This window comes from Cottoperca gobio, chromosome 11 (genome assembly GCF_900634415.1).
Source record: "Cottoperca gobio chromosome 11, fCotGob3.1, whole genome shotgun sequence".
Lineage (NCBI taxonomy): Eukaryota > Metazoa > Chordata > Actinopteri > Perciformes > Bovichtidae > Cottoperca > Cottoperca gobio.
The window spans coordinates 20,145,528-20,167,423 of record NC_041365.1 but is presented as its reverse complement, the minus strand read 5'-3'; the positions used below and the strand labels follow the sequence as shown (position 1 = coordinate 20,167,423).

At 41.1% G+C, this 21,896-nt stretch overlaps 1 protein-coding gene across 3 annotated transcripts in view; it reads left to right on the top strand.

Annotated features, from left to right (window-relative positions):
- The window catches only part of trappc9 (trafficking protein particle complex subunit 9), a 169,787-nt gene that overhangs the window by 70,202 nt on the left and 77,689 nt on the right, over positions 1–21,896 (top strand). For all 3 annotated transcript variants that reach the window (XM_029442845.1, XM_029442844.1, XM_029442846.1), the window contains one exon: positions 18,158–18,300. In XM_029442845.1, the coding sequence (XP_029298705.1) occupies positions 18,158–18,300 (143 nt within the window). The remainder of the gene's footprint in view (positions 1–18,157; positions 18,301–21,896) is intronic.

Sequence of the window (21,896 nt, the reverse complement as noted above, 5' to 3'; positions counted from 1 at the left end):
GTGTGTGTGTGTGTGTGTGTGTTGCTCTGAGGATGCAGACAGTCTGAGAGAGAAAAGGCTGTGACTGGGCTTCCTCCTACCTGCATCAGTGGTTTCAGGGAGCTCAATTCTCTATATGACGAGCACCTCCTCACCCAGCCAAATATGAAATGGAATAGTCCCATTTCAGGTGGTCATTGGGGGGAAATTACTCGAGTGGACAGTGCAGTAATCTCTCTGACAGGGGCTCTCAAAGTGGGTTTCAGAGACATTCAGAGGTCTTTCATTTGATCATAGTGGACTCCTGGAAAATTGAGGAATAGTTACGATTTTCTGTATTTTTCTTCCTCTAAAATGACCTCTAGAGTAATAATAATTGGTGCGATTGTTATGTCTGTGCTCTCTCTCTGCGCTGCTGGTTGTATAACGAACATCTTTGGAAGAGTTGGTCAGACAAAATGCATTTTTCAATGTTTATGCCATTTAATAAATTGAAGCTTCTTGAGTCTAATATTCGATGAGTGATTAGTATATATTAACAACTAATACTTAAAGCCATTTCACGCAGCTCTGATTCGACGGCCAATCTCACAGTCAAAGCGTCGCAGTGGCGGGAAAATGTGGTTATGAAACAAAGGATCGTTCTATTCCGGCTGCACGGGGGTGCTGAGCGTCTGATTGTACAAATATCGTCAATTGAGGGTGAACAAGGTCTATTTGCACTTTGACGAGTTTTGAGAAAAACGCATTTGAAAGTTCAGCAGGTCATAACGTGGACACTATAAAACCAACTCCAACCCATGCTGACACATCACATGCTGCACACTAGGTAGTGAAGTTAACTGTTTGGGCCAATTCAGTGCATTATGGGTAGAAACTAAACTCATTGTGCAGATAGACCTTTGTGGTTCTATTGTTGGAACACCAGAGTCCCAAGTCTCTCTGACATTTCCCCCCCCCCCCCCCCGAAGATTCAACCCTCAACTGTATTTTATGCAACTTAGCTTCATTTTAAGCTCTAAAGATGTTTAAACAAGTTCCACGTGGCAGGAAACTTAAAAGTGAAAATTATATTTGCTAATAAATCTGAATTTGTAAGACTTTTTATTGAACTACTAATGATCTTAACTTGAACTACTAATGATCTTAACTTGAACTACTAATGATCTTAACTTGAACTACTGATGATCTTAACTTGAACTACTGATGATCTTAACTTGAACTACTAATGATCTTAACTTGAACTACTAATGATCTTAACTTGAACTACTAATGATCTTAACTTGAACTACTGATGATCTTAACTTGAACTACTAATGATCTTAACTTGAACTACTAATGATCTTAACTTGAACTACTGATGATCTTAACTTGAACTACTAATGATCTTAACTTGAACTACTAATGATCTTAACTTGAACTACTAATGATCTTAACTTGAACTACTGATGATCTTAACTTGAACTACTAATGATCTTAACTTGAACTACTGATGATCTTAACTTGAACTACTAATGATCTTAACTTGAACTACTAATGATCTTAACTTGAACTACTAATGATCTTAACTTGAACTACTAATGATCTTAACTTGAACTACTGATGATCTTAACTTGAACTACTAATGATCTTAACTTGAACTACTAATGATCTTAACTTGAACTACTAATGATCTTAACTTGAACTACTAATGATCTTAACTTGAACTACTATGATCTTAACTTGAACTACTGATGATCTTAACTTGAACTACTAATGATCTTAACTTGAACTACTGATGATCTTAACTTGAACTACTGATGATCTTAACTTGAACTACTGATGATCTTAACTTGAACTATTGATGATCTTAACTTGAACTACTAATGATCTTAACTTGAACTACTGATGATCTTAACTTGAACTACTGATGATCTTAACTTGAACTACTGATGATCTTAACTTGAACTACTGGTGATCTTAACTTGAACTACTGGTGATCTTAACTTGAACTACTGATGATCTTAACTTGAACTTCTGATGATCTTAACTTGAACTACTAATGATCTTAACTTGAACTACTAATGATCTTAACTTGAACTTCTAATGATCTTAACTTGAACTACTAATGATCTTAACTTGAACTACTGGTGATCTTAACTTGAACTACTGATGATCTTAACTTGAACTACTAATGATCTTAACTTGAACTACTGATGATCTTAACTTGAACTACTGATGATCTTAACTTGAACTACTGATGATCTTAACTTGAACTATTGATGATCTTAACTTGAACTACTAATGATCTTAACTTGAACTACTGATGATCTTAACTTGAACTACTGATGATCTTAACTTGAACTACTGATGATCTTAACTTGAACTATTGGTGATCTTAACTTGAACTACTGGTGATCTTAACTTGAACTACTGATGATCTTAACTTGAACTTCTGATGATCTTAACTTGAACTACTAATGATCTTAACTTGAACTACTAATGATCTTAACTTGAACTTCTAATGATCTTAACTTGAACTACTAATGATCTTAACTTGAACTACTGGTGATCTTAACTTGAACTACTGATGATCTTAACTTGAACTACTAATGATCTTAACTTGAACTACTGATGATCTTAACTTGAACTACTAATGATCTTAACTTGAACTACTGATGATCTTAACTTGAACTACTGATGATCTTAACTTGAACTACTAATGATCTTAACTTGAACTACTAATGATCTTAACTTGAACTACTAATGATCTTAACTTGAACTACTAATGATCTTAACTTGAACTACTAATGATCTTAACTTGAAATACTATCTACTTTTATATTACATATAAAACAGTCGGCAGCAAAACGTTTTGAATAAGCTTAAAATTATCACGTGATTCATTTCCCGCCCTGCTATTGGTTGTCACCTTTGTGATACTAACATGATGCTTGAACATGTGGAGATAGACCTTTGTAGATCTCACTAGACTCAGCAAATATATACAGATTCTGTATAAAGTAGTGATGCAGATAGACCCTGTTCACTTTTAGTATAAATATTAGTTTATTAACAATAATGTTAATACAATGACTCATTTGCTTTCAATCGATCTCCTTTTAGTGTACGTTAATAAATCATCATGTAGACTAAGCACCATCCATTATCCACCGGAGCGACATCTGCAGAGAGCCAGGGAGACTAAAGCACAACAACATAAAGCTCCGGTTTCAAAACCAAAGAATACGTTCAATAATCGGAGCTCTCTCGTAAGAACGTAGCACTATCAATATATAATATATTTAGAATTTATGAAGGATTCTAAATCAGCAGGAGGAGGCACAACATGTTCTGTCTGCTCCTCACCGAATCAGCAGCCGAGTCACATTCATCTCTTAACATGAAGCTAACAATACCAAAACATGATTTGACGATCAGTCGAAGATAGGGAAGTAAATCAACAAAATCTGTTGATCGCTGCATTTGCCACTTGGGGCAGTGGAAGACACTCAAAGAACAATGTACGACACATGTTCACCTTATGAAAATATTAAGGAGAACTCGCATTACATGGAGCAAAATGACCCTGATTTGTCCACATGGGAAAATCCAAACCACATTTAGTTCTTGTCTGATTATTTGTTTTTAGATTGTCACTGTTTATATACGGAGTTATTAACCTTAAACATGGCGGCGAGAAGATTAGATCACACTTAAAAACCCCATGTAAGCAATTTCTTAACAATGAAGAGTGTGTCTGCGGTTGTGTGCAGCGAGAAAGAACCTGGCCTGAAGACAAGACCCACACACACACACACACACACACACACACACACACACACACACAGTGTCAGGGGTGTGGGGTGGGCAGAGCTTTTTCAGGGCTAATCAAATCCAGTGGAGACTGAGGCAGAGTCGGCAGCCTGCCTGCTATTTTTAGAAGCACAGCGCGGCCGATGGCAGTTCAGCTCTCTTCACAGATACAGATCCCGGCTCGTGATACAGATATTTATAACTGCCACAGCTGTCTGCCGGAGTGTGAAATGCCAGCTGAACAACCAAATGATTTTCTTTTTCTTGGCTCAGGAGTAAATGTGCTCCTTCTTTTCTCCCCTTTTCGCTTGTTCTTCACCAAACTTTATGTTCAGTTTTATGTCATTTTGCATTAATATTGATTTGTGATACGTCGCCTGTGTAAGAGGAAGCTGGCCGGGGTTATTCGCTGGTTATTAAGACTTGATTGGACTCGGATTGAAGGGTTTTTGTATAAAGAGTAAACTGATTTCTGTATGCACTAAGTTATATCAGTGGTTGCTGGTTGTTTCTCCATCTTCTCTCCATCAGTATCTCCCCCGGCAACAACAACAACAACAACAACAACAACAACAGCAACAACAAGTGATCCAACTTACATCATCAGACGTCAGCACGTTTATTACATTATTACTATTACATAATGTTATTCTAGGTTTGTCTTATTCTCACAACCTGCGCTCGCCTTAGAGCTCCATCCCATCAAGAACTCTGCTAATTGTCTTTATTTGGATTAACAGCAATAAAAGCAAACATTTAGTCAATTTATGATAAGGCTTAAAGTCTACCCAAACATCTCGTACCCAAACACTGGTGTATCTTTATTGGTAATCTACCGAACTCCCCTCAGAAAACCCTTCACCAGGCCTTTGTAAACTGTGCTGAAGGACTCTCTACCACCTGCCGGGCATCTACCCAGACCTTACATAAAGGAAGAAAGTCCTTCCAAAAGTTTCAAAGCCTCATCGGGGTCATCACACTTCTCTATCACAGAGCCGTGTCTCCTCTCCTGAAACCTCCTCTTTTTTGGGCATTTTGACAAGCGGCTCCCTCGGTGAAAGACTTGGCCTTGTTTAAGATGATTCTCCACTGATGCCCAGGGTGCGGACACAAATGAACTAAATATTCCACCCATCCTCTCGGGATGGTGTAGCATGCCTACTATCCGTCAATGTCTGTGTCTGCCCTGGAGGAGGCTGCGGAGAGGAAAGAGGGGGGGAATGTGAGATAATTAAGACTAATCAAAAGGCATAATCATCATGAGGAACACACACACACACACACACACACACACACACACGGAAGAGCGTCAGAGTCGCCGGCTGTTTCCCAACACTTTTTATTCCTACAAGCCGTTTAGTCTCCGAGTGCTTAATGTACCTGGCCGCAGCACACGGTCCTCACTGATTGGAGTTTGAGGCTACAGCTGCAAAACCACAGCTGTGCCCCACCCGCCGTCACTTTCCACTTTAGGCTACAGCAACACGAAGCGTGTCCCTCGTGCCCCGGTGATAGATGACGCGAGTGACGAGAAATAAGAAGATGGATGGGGTTTTGGGGTGGGGTGGGGGGTGTCGCACGGAGTTGCTAATTCTGCTGTTTCCACAGGGATTTTCAGACTTCTTTTTTTCACGCCTGTGTGCGAGTCACATATGAGAAGATACTGGTTACATCTGGCGTCTCTGCGGACGCTGCATATGCTTCCGCTCGTCTTCCTATCGCTCTCCAGCAGAGCAGCGGCTCGGCCTGCTGCTGGCTCCTTCATGCCCGAGGTAGTAGTTCGATAAGCACAGATGTAATGCCTTCTTTCCCAAGCAGGGTTGTCATTACACTCGTGATTACACTCGTGATGATGCAGTGTTTAATTCCCCTCGCTTATTTCTGCAAAACTCATATGTGATGGGATTTTTGCATTTGAGGCTTTTTAGTTTTTGATTATTTGCCTTGGGATTAGTGTTTCCTGGAGGAGCTGGAGATCATCAAATCAAACCCTCCATATGACGATTGTTAATATTTGAGTAAACTGTGAAAGGGCGTGCTTGATTTCCTGCGAGAGAAGCTGCAGGCCCGCCTCGCAGTTCTAGTGTGGGCAGCATGCAGCACACTTCCCGACTGTAGTTGCAACAGGCAGCGACGCCACGAGTCTTCTTCAGCCTCAGCTCCTGGATTTACTCGTATAAAAGAGACGGAGACAAATCAGCGGTGCTCATCTCGTCCCTGATGACCTGTCGCTGCTCCGTCAGCGCTCGCACTGTGATGGGAGCACCGCGGGCTTCCTATCTCCAACTGATGGCGAAATGATCTGCTCCATTAAGACCCTCGCCCCCGGGGATAACCCAGTTTTTGTATTCCTCTTCCTAATTACTCTTCATGTAAAGTACACAGCTCTGTCTGAGCTTACAGGCACTTATTTTATAGCGAGACGCTCCGATCGGGAGAGCAACAGCTGGTTTGCCTCGTGGCTCTTTAGACTTCACTGAGATCTCTTGAGAGGACTGTCCTTCTTCAAAGCAAGTGTTGGAATATAAACTTTGGCTTTTGAATAATTGTTTTAATGTATTATGTAATGCAATAGTTTAATTTCATACTAAAATGTTTGGTGAGGCTGAACTTTCCAAGGAAACAACTTAGAGTATGAGGACGCTGGAAAATGTCAGCATATACAGAATGTTATATCAATATATTTGTAGAAATCAAAGTAGCCTCTGGCGTGTTTCTGCCTGTCTGCTGAAAGTGTTATGTTCGTAGTTGACACGCAGTCTTAAGGCTAAAAGTTTACTGCAGTTGAAAACAAAATTGCCGTGTTTTCCAAGGCAACATAGTGAAGTTCTGACTCCAGAATGACCCACGTCGGGCTTCGATTTCTGCATTGAGCTCTCCTCTTCTTCAACCGCAGATTTTAAGATACTAGCAAAGAGTTAAAATCGTCTGTCTTCTCATTTCTGTAAAGAAAAGAAAGAACTACAGTGCCTCCAGAGCCATAACGCAACAGACAGGTAGATGTTAAAAGACAAAGAATCCATCTTAAAAAGTGTCTTTGTAATTAGAGTTTAAACAATTAATGGAACATTAATCTAGCCGAGACTATTTTAATAATCAATTAAGTCAACTGCCAAGCAACATGCCAAACGTTCCCTCGTTGTAGCTTCTCAGATGTGATTGTTCGCCGCTTTTCTCTTGTTTATATATCAATAAAATGTGAAAAACGTTGGATGTTTTTTATAGTTTAGATCTTTTTTAGACACAACAATGAAATTTGAAGGTTTCCCCTCGGACTCTGAAACCCTCACCAGTAAGTCATCGTTGTAGAACATTACGATTGTGTTAATTTTCATTTATTGAACTTCTCAGCCCTGTTCTGTAACGCCCAGGTCACAAGGAACGATGTGCTATTTAAATGATTCTGTGATTAGTTAGTTAGCTTTCTCTCTGCTTAAAAAAATGTAATAAATGAGCTGTAGTGTAAAATCCAGACCCGCCCCCAGAAGGTCATTACAAACTTCTGTATATGTGTGCGTGTTTGTCTGGAATTGCATGTGTATGCAAGCCCAGCGGGCAAAATTAGTAGAGAATCAAGCATTTTGTCATGCTCACTGGACTTGAATTCATGTGTGAAATCTGGCGAGCAAGGCCCAGTGTGGCTCCATATGTCTGTCGCGCTGATGGCTGAACCCATGTCGATCAGATCACCTTCAGCTGCACCAGCTTCACCCTGAGCAAGATGTTTATATGCCAGCACGCTTCACCATCCAGCACACCTGCTTCTTTCATTTGACAGGTCATTGTTCTATTTTTATATATGTCTGTGTGTATATGTAAGTGTAGGAGTACAAACGTGTGTGTGTTTGCTCATGCATCGCCATGCAATTTATCAGTTTTTTTCCAGGCTTTGGAGGGTTAAGCTTTCAGCTCTGCTAGTCCCATCTTTGAAGCTGACTTCACATCTCCATGGTTGACTGGCTGTTGATATACTTTAAGAACAGCAGTGGGGGGGGGGGGGGCAGGGGCAGGGGGTGATGTGCGGCTTCTCCCTGTAGTCGCTCCCGCTGGTCAACGGTGCAACACCTGCGCAGGACCACAGGGTTGCGTAAAAGAGCAGCGGTTTCGTGCACCTCTGGGTCCTCTCTTTACCCCTAAACATGAACAGAGAAAACTGTGTGTGTGTGTGTAGTAGCCAGTCTTCATGTCTCCCTTGACAAAATGTAGTGCCGCTGTTCATCCACTTCCCTTCCCCTTCATGACTCACAACGTATAATCAGATTGAACCACGTGTAAGTGAATTAGCCAACACTCAGAAAATAAATCAGATTACTGCGGATGAAATGGTTCTTTTATTGTGAGAATTCGCAGGAAGTGCTTATATGCACCAAGAACACACACCTGGGTTTCCATTGTGTCACCACCCGCCTCAGCAACCGATCACTTGTAACATGACATGGTTTAGTGTATTTGTTAGATTCAAGAACTAAATATGAACATTTTAATTTGAGTTTGAAACTCTGATTAGAAATGTAAAAATAAAATCGTGAGACTCTCCAGGGACGGCTACGACCTGTAAAGTGACACACGGGGGGGGGACCTCCCCCAGGTGATGTTGTTTTACGAGTTTTATAAAGAAACACGTCTTAATGGATACATTTCAGTAAAGATTGTCATCTTTTTACCACAGTGGCATTAAGTTGTGTTGTATGTAATATCAACATCTGAACCGACCTGGTCAACGTTTTTTGCCGGTGACATTTCTCGACAAAACTCTGGTAGAAAATAAATTTAAAACCGTAATTGGAAAGTCTCTCATATTAAAGTGATTAAATACTTAAATGTGTGTTTTTTTTTTTTAGTACAAAAAGCCAAAAAAGCCACATAAACTTCTCTTGCAATCTTTTGTCTGGCCTTCTGTTGAGTTTAGTGTAATACCATTATTTTTTTACACGAAAGGGCTTTTATCACTTTGCTTGACGTTTGCTTTTAATGTGGTTATAATAATTTAATGACGTTATATTTAATAAAAGAGCACTTCAGCAGGTGTTTAGTGTCTTCTGTGGCTCTGCAGGAGCTAACTAAAGTCTGATTTCTTTGGGAAGGAAAATTTAAGCAGAGTGGAATTACCTAACAGAATGCTGTTGTGTTGCATTATGGGAAATGTAGGATCCAGTGTTTTTTGGGTTTCACCTCTACATCTCAGCCTCTGTTGTTTTTGATTTTGACGATTCTTTCTTTATGAATCTTTTGTAGTTCACCCAACTTCATGAAAGTACTAAATTGCTGGAGTATCCCTTTAAGAATAGTTTGACAGATGGCTTCTCAAAATCACTTAAAAATAACTAAAGCATTGGAAATTGATCAGGCTTTTTATGACTCATCATCATAACCTTTAGAGGTTGCACATCAGTATTCAAATGTGATATCAGTACATGGTGAGGATTTGCCAAGACTGTGATATTGATGGGTCGGTATGACCCCGGTGTTGTAACCAACCAGGGAGTCGCGGTTTTAAATATTTGCACAAGCTGAACGCAGCCGTTTCCCTGGGAACCCTTGTTTTGTTGGACGAGGATAGAAGAAGGATTTGTGGGAACGGCAATCCTGAAGGCTTTCAGTGAGGAGCTTTTAATTGGCTGATGGTTAACTGTGTGTCCTGAGAATATTATCGTCACCAACAGTCCTGGTGATTTGGACTGAATGATCTAAGAATAATTAATCCTAACCAGACAGTGTGACGGGCCAAAGAACTCATGTTCTAACAGCCTGGTGCTGGTTGGGCAGAGGATGTATTGTGTGTATTCACAATGTGTTTTATTCAAATCCATTCGTTGAAACAAACCTGCCACCTTCAGGAGACTGTAAAATGTTTGTTAATAGTAAGATTACATTATTATTAATGCATTTATGTTTTCTATTTATATGGGTCTACTTGCTGGGGACTTTATAATGACATTTAAACAGACGTGAGTGTTTGTGAGTGTCCTCGACTAATAAAAGTGCAGAAAACAGAGTACAAGTGTTTAGTGCTCCATATAGTTCTGCAGGAATGAGTCCAATAAACCAGGAAGGAGTTCCTTCATCTGGAAGGCAATGGGTTGTTTTTATTGGACTTTTGGTTAGATGTCTGAAATAAGGTCTGTGGTTAACACAAGCTTAACCTCTTGAGCCCGACGGACCTGGTACCGGGTCCAGCCCTGTGGTGTACTTACAAAACGTCTTGATGGAAGATGTTCTGTTCAGAAGATATGCATGTTGTACCGTTTTCCAAACATCGAGTCTTCAGCTTTTTAGAATCCGTAAACTAACTGTATGTTGTCTAAACGATGTCTTATTACGTGCTTTAACAATAAAGTCGTACAAATATAACCTTCGGAAATATAAGAGCAAGTTGTTTTCAAAAGATCCAGAAGATTTATCTTCGTATCGCTGGAAACGATCAGTTATTCTATACACTTATCAGTCACACTGATAAAGCTATGTTCTCACTAATCTGTCATTTTTGCTCATGGCTCACGGCCAATCACAGGGAAGCTTCGGGAGGAGACGGCCGCCATCTTAGTCAGGTTTGCGTGACTTTTACCGTAGTGAGCTGAGGCTGTTTGTGGCCACCTGGTGGCTTTATCGAGTCACTGACAGCTTTGACGTTCATATCGTTGTGTTCCTCTGTCTGAGACAAATCTGTGGATACCTCAGAATGTTCTCCATTGATCTGCCCAGGAGAGCGTGGAGCTCTTCGGTCAGATATGAATATTGATCAACATTTTAATATTTAATTGTTTATTACTACGCCAATGTTTTTAGAAGATTTGTGTTATTTGTAACTGTATGGAAATAAATAGTGTTTTGAAGTGAAACTCCGAGTAAACAGTCAACATGGTGAAAATATGGAGATGCCTCAGTAAATCTTTCTAAATTGTATCATAAATGTTGTTTGTTTGTGGTATTTTCCACTCATCAAAATCAACAATTACAAAGTGCTTTACTAAAACCATAAAAGACTTGCAGGGACCTCCACCAAGGCAATTTACATAAGTGAAAAATAATGTGTGTATCCTCCCCGTGATTTGGATACGCTCCAAAATTAAACGGGTTTCTTCCTCGGCCCACTTCCACCAAGTTTCATGAAAAGAGGAACTGTAGTTTCTCTGTAATCCAACCAACAAACAGAACCAAAAAAATGACTATAAAGAGGTGATGAAAGTCCGTCTTGGAAATAATAGGAAAGGGAAAAGAGCGTAACGTGTTCCAGTTGTCGATATGTCGTCAGGAGTTTCTCCTCTTCTCGAATTAGATTTTAATATCCTGTCACACATGAAACATGAACAATATAGGAAATTAACCAAATATTGAAATGTCACGTCATACACTGCTCGTGGGAGATGTTTACATTTTAAAAACATGCGTCCCAACAGGTGGGAAAAGCCCTGACTGAGATTTAATGTGCTTAAAGTTAATACTTTGTGTCATTTTGTCATATTTAAATGTTATTTTAATGTAATTCTTCTGAAACTCTGGATACAGTAAAGGTGAGAAAAGCTCTCACACACGTGAAATTAGATTTCCTGGTTCAAAGACCACAAACAATTGATCACACTATAGATAACCATCATTTACACGGTAAATAGAAACACCAGCAGCTTGTGTCTCATGACTTTAGGGACAGCTGACGCTGACTTCACATTTCGTGGCAATATTTTTTACCACCTTCCTATAATAATCTGAGCTTGACATCCCGTCTCCCCCTTCGTCACAGACGCCTCACAGTTGGGCAGGTTGCTCTCCCACTCTTCAAAATGTCTTCCATCCTAATTGCCACATCATAGACAAACTCAAACAGTGAGTGGGTGCAGAGCGTGACATTATAAACGCTGTGGGCAGAAATGTCAGGACCATCATTAAGTGGACCGGCTCGGGGCTGTTCCAGATAGGCTTTTGGACTTAGGGGGATTTTTGGAGCTGGGGAAGTTATTATACCGTAGTATGCACAAACGTGTGTGCTTCACTGGCTCCTCTCGCTTAAAAAAAAAACATTTAAAAAAAATCCTTTTCGCTGTCAGCACTGTGAGCTATTCTGGTCTGCCGTGCAGGCTGGTTGTTCAGAGCAGTTTGAGATGCTCTAACCCCCATCAGCTGTCAAATCAACACAGACTTGTACACAGCGCCCTGGGTCCTCATCATCCAGCGATTATTGCTAAGTCATTACACCTAGGGACCGATGGAGAACATATTCGCTCTTATCGGCCCTCCTGCCCTCTTCTTTCATCAATCTGCGATTACCAATAAGCTCAGCAGAAACACAAGCTGTCTCAAGACCTCACATATCATGAAAGTGCCTCTTAAGAAGCTAAAATAGAGACAGACGGTTTATCTCATGCAATCCACAAGCTGTGCAGCGATCTCATTTGCTCGTATTGTTGCGAGCATATTGCATCAAGTTCAAACGTTTTGCAACAGGACTCCAGTAATGAACGGCGTACAGGAAAAGTGTTGTACTGCTGTTCCTCGCACTTATCTGTGGAGACGACAACTTAACTGCCACTCAACACTTGATTTGTGTTTCACTTCCTCAGCTAGATGTGAAGCCATCTTTAGTTTAAACTTTTCGCTGTTTTTTGCTTATGTGGGAACCCTGGGGTGTCCCACTGATTGGCTGTTTGATTGACAGACAGGTGTACACAGGAGAGGCTGTCCCAGGAGCACTCCTAATGGACATACTGCATCCGAAAGCCCCCCCGAGTCATTTCTCAGTGAGCCCACCGGGTTACTAAGTATCTCTCCCGGCGGACGGCTCACTTTCCTGTACCAGGCAGATTCAACCTAAGCAGGGGTCAAGCCTCATTTTAAGGACAATTAGTCACACAGACTTCCATTTCATCAAATCCTCAAATGACACTGTGACCCTCTGTCTATGAGGGGAAGCCTCCTGAAAATATAAACATATGGGATCAGTGGATAGAAAATGAAAAAGAGAGAATGCGCAGCTAGTAGAAGATGTTATTCACATGTATTTCCACTGTAGGTCCTCTCCTAAGTCTGCAGAATGTACTGTAGCGTTTTGGACAAATATACTCATGAAGTACAAACTGTCCCAAAAACACACTGTGAGTTGAGTTTGCTATTAGCTTTCTGTGATGAGGCTTCATCTCGCCGCCCTTCGAGAGATCAATACGCCCATTTTCCAGTCAGGAATGTAGAACGTGGTTTCATCCCATCTCGTCCTCCGCCAGCAGCTCATGGTTTCCCTTCTGCCTGGGTTTCAGCTCTTCAGACACTCTTTGTCCTGTCTTCTTCCAGAGCAAATTGGACTGGCGGCAGCATTAAACTGATAAAGAAATGTTTAATTTCAAGGAATCCTGTAAACAAAAAAAAGTATACTTTTGCCTATATGAGCCACAGATTTGGAGCTATAAGCAAAGCTATCACACTTCTTATTGTCTTTACTGTGACACGAGTGATATCACTGTTAAAAAATACAGAAACTGTAAACCAACGATGTTCTTTCTTTAAAACACATTTTCAAAGTCGTCTTATTTCTATAAAAAAAGTTTGTGTTTCCATTCAATTGTCAAGAACCAATACATTTTTAATGACTTCCAGTTGTTTCTTATTTGTGTTTCTTGCCTGAGATTTCTTGACTTTGGACTCTCCCTATTTCCTTGTCAGTATAAAGGTTTTTTGAAATGCTGCAAAAAAACAACACAAATTAGATTAGTTACCATCATGTGGTTTGAAGCGAATAAACTAGGCTGCGTAGTTTCCTCAGACGTCGGCGGTATAAGCTACTCTTTACGCGTGGCTGTAATCCGCCAGTAGACAAAGTAGAAGAAGTAGAATAGGTTATGAACTGGAACGAGTCGCCTTGACCAATATACGAGAAGAAAATGGATAAAGGTCTTCAGGAATTTGTTTAAATTGTTCTTCCATGTCAGCTGATATTGGCCATATTTCATGCCGTCCAACAAAGACAATATAAATATATATCCGGTAAAGACGTCAGTAGCAGAAACAGCTGATCAGTCATGTGAGTTAAATGTTCTCTATGTTCGTCAGAACTTGGAACTCATTGGATCTAAATCTTTCCAGTATTTGTGCTAAGCTAAGCTGTCAAGGAGCTGCCTCTGTATTGAATCTACACTTCACTATATTGATTCTTATCCAATGTAAGTGATATTTCAAAATGTTTGAAACACCTGAAGTCATCGCCCCAGTGCCAACAAAAGGTACTTACCAAACCACGCAAGCTGGAACGACTTTGAGAGCCCCCGGTCCCTACTTGTCCCTACTTGTCACTGCTTGTTCTTAGTATTCCTGTCAGGAGACATGTGTCCTCGTCATAATCTCCTCTGCAAGATGGGATCTTTATCTCAGTGCCCACACATTCAAAAAGCCTTCAGCCTCCTCCTTCTTTCTCTGTTCTGTTCGCCCGTCGTGTGCGTGTGGCGTTCAGAATTCCCCTCTATTGTCAAAACACACGCTGTGTTTGTATGGCTGGATGTGAGGGATAGTCCTCTGAGGCTTTCTTTTGACACAGCAAAAAATATTGAATGATGGCATTCAAGGTAAAAGCCTAACACTGAGTCCGCTACCCGTGCTTAGCTGTAAACTGTAAAGCCGGTGAAGCTGTACAGTACGGTCGCATTACTACAGAATCTGCATTGTGGTTATAAGATTAGTGAAAATGTGAAATAAAGAACATAACATGCACAAACACTGTTAAGATAAGCGAAATGAACAAATGTCTATATAAAGATCCATACCATATGTAAATAACAATACATGTTTTTGACAACATGATCTCAAAGGTCATGAGAAGGTCAGAAGGTCTGGAATAGATTACCTTGGTGCCATGAAGTTTGAGGCAATAGAAGTAGATCGATGTATGTTGCGACAGGGTTCGTGCAGCTCCTATATAAGGGGCAAGATTGTCTTTGTCTGAGGGACACTACGCGGTTGTGCTTGGAAGCAGGTAGTGTTCTCATTATTATTGTTTGTTGTGCAACAAAATAATAATTAATCAACTATATCTGTGTCTGTGCTTTATTGATGAATAGAACGCTGCAAAGAGGCGTGTTGCATCACGGCTTGCAGAAGGTCCGCATGCTGCATACAAAGAGTCGTGTTTAGGTCAGGGTTAGGGTTAGGGTTGTATATTTTGGTATATATAGTACATTGTATGAGCAAGGGATTCACGTTTTTATACCCCTTTTTAGATTACGCTCTTCACCCGTGATGGTGGATGTCGAGTAGTTCAAGGATTGTCCTGTCTCTGGTGACCTGTGTAGATCAAACCCCACCAGGTTACAGGTCAGCAGAAGAGGAGGAGAATGCCTCGTAACAAATACTGCTGCCAGTGGCAGGCTTATACTCGAAGTGTACATCCGGTGAGTCAGACTCTCAAGACGAGAGGCCTGGAAAAGGCAAGAGGCCTTTATCTGTCTGATAGTAATACAAGAGTTATTATTCTCTGAGTGTGTCAGGGTGAAGCTCACCCTGACACACTCAGAGAATAATAACTTTGAGAATCCTACTGATAGTGAGTGTTTTTTTCTTTCTTTCTTTACAGATTAGACAAATATATGATTTGGGGCTTTATATATAAACTTACTTATTGTCTTAATCTATTGATTCAGTGGTGAAGATGCATGCATCAGTAGCATTTAGCGTTATCCAACAGCTGTCTTTAAAGGAAAAGAGCTGTCTTATTTCAACAAGTGTTGTAAGGTGCAAAATAAACTCCCATATCATGTCCCTCCATTTTCTACTGTCGTTCTATTTCCTGTTTGCTTGTTGGCTACGAGCTACACAACATCAGCTTGAACATAAAAGCGCTCATGCAGTCTGGTTACCCGTGATGGTGAACATCTTAATCGAACTGTTACCTTAATCTGGGTATTCTCACTAATCACGTTGTTTGTATGCATGTGAAGGTAATGCATGTGTTATCAGGCTGTGTGTTGCTGCTGGCCAGCTCCCAACACAGCTCATTACAGCTCGGCCTATTTTTAGCCCGGTGTGATTGATACGGAGTCCTGGGGGGGCCGAGAGCCGAGTTAGAGGATTGAATATAGGAGGAGCACGGGGTCGGCACTGTGCTGAAAAAGGAATCGTGGTGAACGGCCGCTGTTTGCTGGTGTCACTAAGACTATCACTGTTCATCATGTTGGGGCCGTTAGAACCTGCCTGTAACACTGCACTCGACAGAGAAATGAGTTTGCATCGCTTTTCAACATATGTATCTGAGTATTACGAATCCTAATAAACATATATCAGAATATATAAATGTTCTACACTGGTTGTGATTAGTTACAAAGCAATATGTTGATGTTACGGATCTTTTTTTAATCGTTTTTTGGACTATCATGCTTTGACAACGCAAACAATATTGTTATATTGATACACTTCCTGTTGATATTTGTCTTTTCATGGACTATGTTGATAATAAATACAAGCCTTATCAGTTAACAAACAGGAGGAAAACGACAAGTGAAGCAAACGTTGTCGAGAGAACGTAGACTTTAATGGAAATGGCCTCTAACCAGTGTCTTTGCTCCAGCAATCTGAGACTTCAGTGAATCAATTCAGATGAGATCCATATCAACGTGCTGTTCCTCTTTATTGTGTTGCCGGCGCAGCGTGTGTCTGCCGCTTGCTTGCATTGTGGGGCTGCAGCTCTTCCTCTGTATCCACAGCAGACTGGCTCCTCTGGGATGACGAGTGGCGAGAATTCAGAGAGGATTCAGGATTTGAATTTGCAACCTTTGCATCAAGCGTCATGAGATACTCCATCAGTCTAACTCTTTTGAAAACTCAGTGTCTTTATAATATCAAACAGACTTACTGTCAGCTGTCTGTCATAGAATACATTTCATTAGTTACCCGTAGTGTCTCAACTATACCTTTTATAATAAGCTACAATACAATAAGCTAAGAGTCGTGTTCATGAGGGAAATGTATCGTGAACAGGATTACGAGCCTGCAGCGATGCTAGTGGCTCAGGGACGATGTTTAACATCCTATTTAAGCCGACTAACATTCGCTAATATAAGTACACAAGTACATCTTAAGGTATTTCGTCATAAACTAAAAAAAATGGACAAAGTAAAATGTCGATGGCACTAGTTTTTATTATTTTTTAAATTCTTATTAGACATGCAGCAAAGCATCCCGGCCAGATGGTTCATGGTCGGCGCTCTAACCGCTCCGCAAGGTGACGAGTCAGGTGATCAACCAATTTATAAAAGAATCATCATGGGGAACATGGATCCAGCCAATAGTTGTTGAGACATTTTTACTAAAAACCCAAAATGTCAGCTTCATGGTGGCTCAAAGGGAAAATTCAGGGGATCCCCCAACGTCAGTAGGTTTCATCCTCTGGAGAACATGAACTTCAGTACACAATGTCAGCGCAAAACATCTAGTTTTCAATCTGGACCAAAGTGGAGGACCGACGGACCTCCACAGAGACAAGCTGCTAGCGTAGAATATACTAGATCAATATAAAACAATTTTATGTATGGAAAATATACCACGGATGGGAGATAAAGCCCATGCAGTTTGAGATAAGTGACATTTAGAATTAAGGGGCTTGGTCTACGATGATGATGATAATCCTCTTTAACGTTCCATCTCTCTCGCTCAGTGTGCTGTGCTTCTGTCATTAGCTTGTAATAGGCCAGACGTCTAGCCAGCAGGCTCCGTATCATTCCACTTGGCACTCTGCACCCCCACAAAGAGTGAAAATAATCACAGAATCAGTGAAATTTGTTCTGGAAAGGCACAGCCAGTACCTCCATCAGCAATATGTGGAGAGATGATATAGATCGCATAGGAAGAAAAGTGGGACCTTGGATGCTCCTTTTTACGTCGCTTTGCCTGAGTCAGCTAGTGCTCTCTCACCATAAACTGCCACTTTCAATTTCCCCTTCCTTCGCCCACTTGGCTGCTTTTCCTGTGCCTCCCCCTCCACAGAATACCTCTGAGTAATTCTGTGTGTCCACTTTCCCCCGGTTGCTGTGGAACGCCGCCAACAAATCCCACCTCCTGCTTCCACCAGCCGCCCTCTCCTCCCACACAGCTGCCCTCTCCTCCCACACAGCTTTAGGGGCGAAACATGTTTATTCAGAATCATCTGTTTGGAGACACCAATCCTACCCGTCCCCACCCCTCAGGCTGAATCACCATTTCACTTCCATTTCATTGTGCCGGGGTAAACTTATTATCTTGTCATGATGACTTCTGATTCATCGACGCAGGACACAACATGCTCTGTCTCCTCTGACCCCAATCACACTCAGATATTCTTTCTTTGTTTTGGGGGTGCTGAATCAGCCCTACATTATAGCACACTGTACTAAACCAGCTTGATGTACATTCAGTTATAACCTGTGTCCTTTTACAGACTTTGGAAGCAGTGCTGAACTTCAAGTACTCAGGAGGAGCAGGCAAAGTGGAGGGCTACTACAGGGAGCTGTCTTTGGGAGTCCATGTGGACATTGAGCCGTCTGTATTCTTCACCAGAGTCAACACCCTCCCTGCTACCAGGTAATACACAGAATCATCCTGCATTTCTATTGGGTAATAAAGTGGAAAGAGTGTTGGGGAATGACATCCAGCAAACCGGGGATCGAACCGTTGACTCGCTGTTCACAGCATTTGTGCCCATGTGGTATGTGCCTCACTCAGGTATCAGGTTGCCCATTCCAGGACCTTTTAAACGAGGTGGCACAGGGGGGACCAAGAGGCAGTCAGTGGGGGACCGTGGGACATATGGACGCTCCATACTGGCCACCTTTGTAGAGAGATTGCCCGACATCGTCGTGGTAGCTAGCTTTATAACCGATGTTTTGTCCAGGCAACAACCATAAGTCTGGAAAATAACCACATTATTTGGCTCCCTGATTACAAAGGTATCGCTTCACATCCAGTATGAACAGGTGGGTTGATTAAAGCAGCCAATAACTCTCTGAACATGCAGCTGGAATAAAGTGTAAAGTCTTTCTTTCATTTCTAAGATTTGATTAAAATATGAGCAGCATTAGCATTCCCTTGGACGTTAGCCTCTGGCTACCTGATGGAGTTCAGTATTAACTCCTCTTTTTTTTTAGCTCTTTGGGCGCTCTTTGTTCTTTAGTGACATTATTTCACAAGAACTACTCGTCCATCACTACACATACCTGGTGACAACTGAAGTAATCCTGTGATCCTCGCTCTGCAGGAACAGCTGCACTGTTGCTTTTAGTTTCCTCTCTTCAGAATGGTTTGGTAAAGCAGTATTTGTCGAATGCACTTTGTTCTGATGAGCCTTTTACCGTCACCTTGTTATTTGTTCATTGTTCGATAAAAAAGCATTACGACTCAACCTTCACTGCAGTGCCAGATGAGCAAAGGAAAGCAATAATTGGTGAAACATCTCAATTCTAAAGGCTCGTTTTATCTGTAATATGATGTAAAGGTAGCTTTTCTTTGCTGCTTTTGATTCGGTGAATATATTTCGACCTTCTCTTTAACCACTGCAACACTCACGATGACATTATTGCTTTCGTAATCCGAGGACTTGATATTTCTCACCAACAGGCCAGATCGTGGCGGACGATGAATGGATATCGAGTGGATCATAAGTCTGTGTCTCACTTCACTCCACTTTTTCAGCTTCTCGACGCTTGTGAAAAAATACTTCAAGCACGGGAGACAGATTGTAGCCGAGTAACGGCCCCTTGAGGTGAATCATTAGCTGTAATAATATCTGCGGTTAAGCCATCCATCTTTGACTCATCGCTGTGTATGTATGCAGCATGGAGAAGCTGCACTGGTTGCTACACCGTCACCCGTCATTGCAACCTCACTTCTCCCGCTCGGCCTCGTCACGCTGACTCTCAAGCAAATCACATTTGAAATGTGTTGAAATTGAAGGCTTTGCAGAGGTTTAAAGGAGACTTTCTTCAGGTCTCCTTCAGTCAAATACAGTTTATTTGTGTAGCTCAATATAACATTTAGTGACTTTCTTATGGTGGTTTGTGGATCTCAACATGTAAACATCTCTGTGTATGTACAGATTGTTAAGTTTATTAAGGCACATTTGTGATTGTGTGTAGAGACCATACATAATGTAGAAAAATCTCCATCTGGACTTAAAATTCAAACATTATTTCTTAAATGATATATTCGGGATAGAATAGAAAGTTTACGTACATTATTTAAGGACGTTTTCCCAAGATATTTAAGACTTTTATTTAGGTGAAGCATTTGAGAGATCTAATGAAATAAAGTTGTTGTTTATCTTCCTTAAAAGTCAAATACTCCAAATGTTTTGGTTTTGTAATGAAACTCAGATATTTAACACTCCTATCCAATAATTTCCCGCCATTCCTAATTCTGCCATCCGTGATATCTGTGAAGAATTACACAAAAACAACAAAATAAATCCCTTAAACCCTGACGATGATCTCTCAAAGGCTTATATGTGAGAACTCAAAATTGTATTGATAATAATATAATAAAATAAAACGCTTTTCTTGACCCGAAGCGGAACGTGCAACACCATTAGGAACCTTTTTTTTAGAATTGAATCACAAGCATCCAGTTTTCATAATCTCATACTTTGTACACACTGAATCTGTTTCTCCTGGAGGGATAAATATTAAAGTCCTGTAACACACTTTACTTGTTGCGATAAGTACTATTGAATTTCTTCTTGGCTCCAAGTTAAAAGAGAATTTAGAAGCGGTTGTATGAAATTGCTTAATAATACAGCAACTTATCCTTTCGATCTGTTTGTGTGCTCCTTCTGTTCAGCCATTACTGGTGTGTGATTTACATGTGGTCTCCTTACGTCCGAAGAGATGAAGAAGAACGTCTCACTGTAATGCTCGCATGTTCTCTCTCGCTCATCCTCCTCCTCGTTCTTTTTCTTTTTCGTTGCATTCTATCTTTTACTGTCTCTCTCCAGTATCTCTGACTCTCTTTCTCTACTTCTGCTGATCTGTAGCTCTCTTTCTCCCCAGTTCTTCATCGTGTGTGCGTCTCTCTCTGCAGCACCATCATCTCATCTAACTTCTCCTCCCTTACTCTCTTTTTTTGCTTGTCGTACTCAGACATTCACCAGTTTCTTATCCCAAATAACACGTCTTTATCAAACTATATCAGAGTGAAACTAGAAAAGTAAACCAGTTGTGTCTCCCTCTCCCACACAAAGACGAGTTCTATCTGACTCCATTGTCCCTCCCGGCTCCCTTACATTCAAGACAACAAAAACAAGGATTGTTTAAATCTCGTATTGTGTCTAACTTTAGTCGACCTCAACTTAAAGTGCATGGAACTAATCTGCAGATGCTCCGTTTCAAAATGGGACCAAAGTTTTCTATGGATGTCGGTGTTTGAGACGGACGCACGTTATCTCCCCGCAGCCTTACGCCTGGCAGAGATCTTGATGCACAGGTTTCTCATGAAAACGAGTGTCCCGTGTGTTTAAGGACGTCACTGTCTCCGACCCTCCTGATGATTTCTACCTGCAGACCATGCAAGGCTGTGACGCATATCAAAGTGTGCACAGTCATTTAGCGCCTGCCTGCTGCCGGTTATGTAAGATTTAATCAAGGTAACCAGTGGCTGGAGATGTGTATAATCAGGCTTTGACAATGTGCATCGCTCCAATTAGTGAGTGGAGATGGATCACACCCCTCACCTGCAGGGGAGGCCTTCATCCATGCCAGCTGTTGTGGATGACAGATGCTGGAAGGATCCAATATTAATCTTTATTATCACTTTCCATAATTACAATAAATCAGAATAAATAACAGTGCAATTAGAAGTGTCACTTGGTTGAAGAATGCATGGTGAAAACAGCCGAGATCAACATGAATACAGATGTTCAGGTGTTTGGTGTTTGTGCCATCGCCAGCTAAAGGGACACAGACGCAGTTAAGTCGCGCGTGCTGCTCTGCGTGCACTGTGGACACGATCTGAGCCGGCAGCTGCCATCCAATGTGGTGGATCTTTGTACCAAAATTGCAGTGCACTGCTGGAATAAATGAAAACAAACATAATTTTGGATGTTTTCAGTTCTATCGTTGTGATGCTTCAGTTAACGTGACTTAAAATAAGTCGACGTCCTGTGTTTTGGAAACCTACATAAGTAGCCT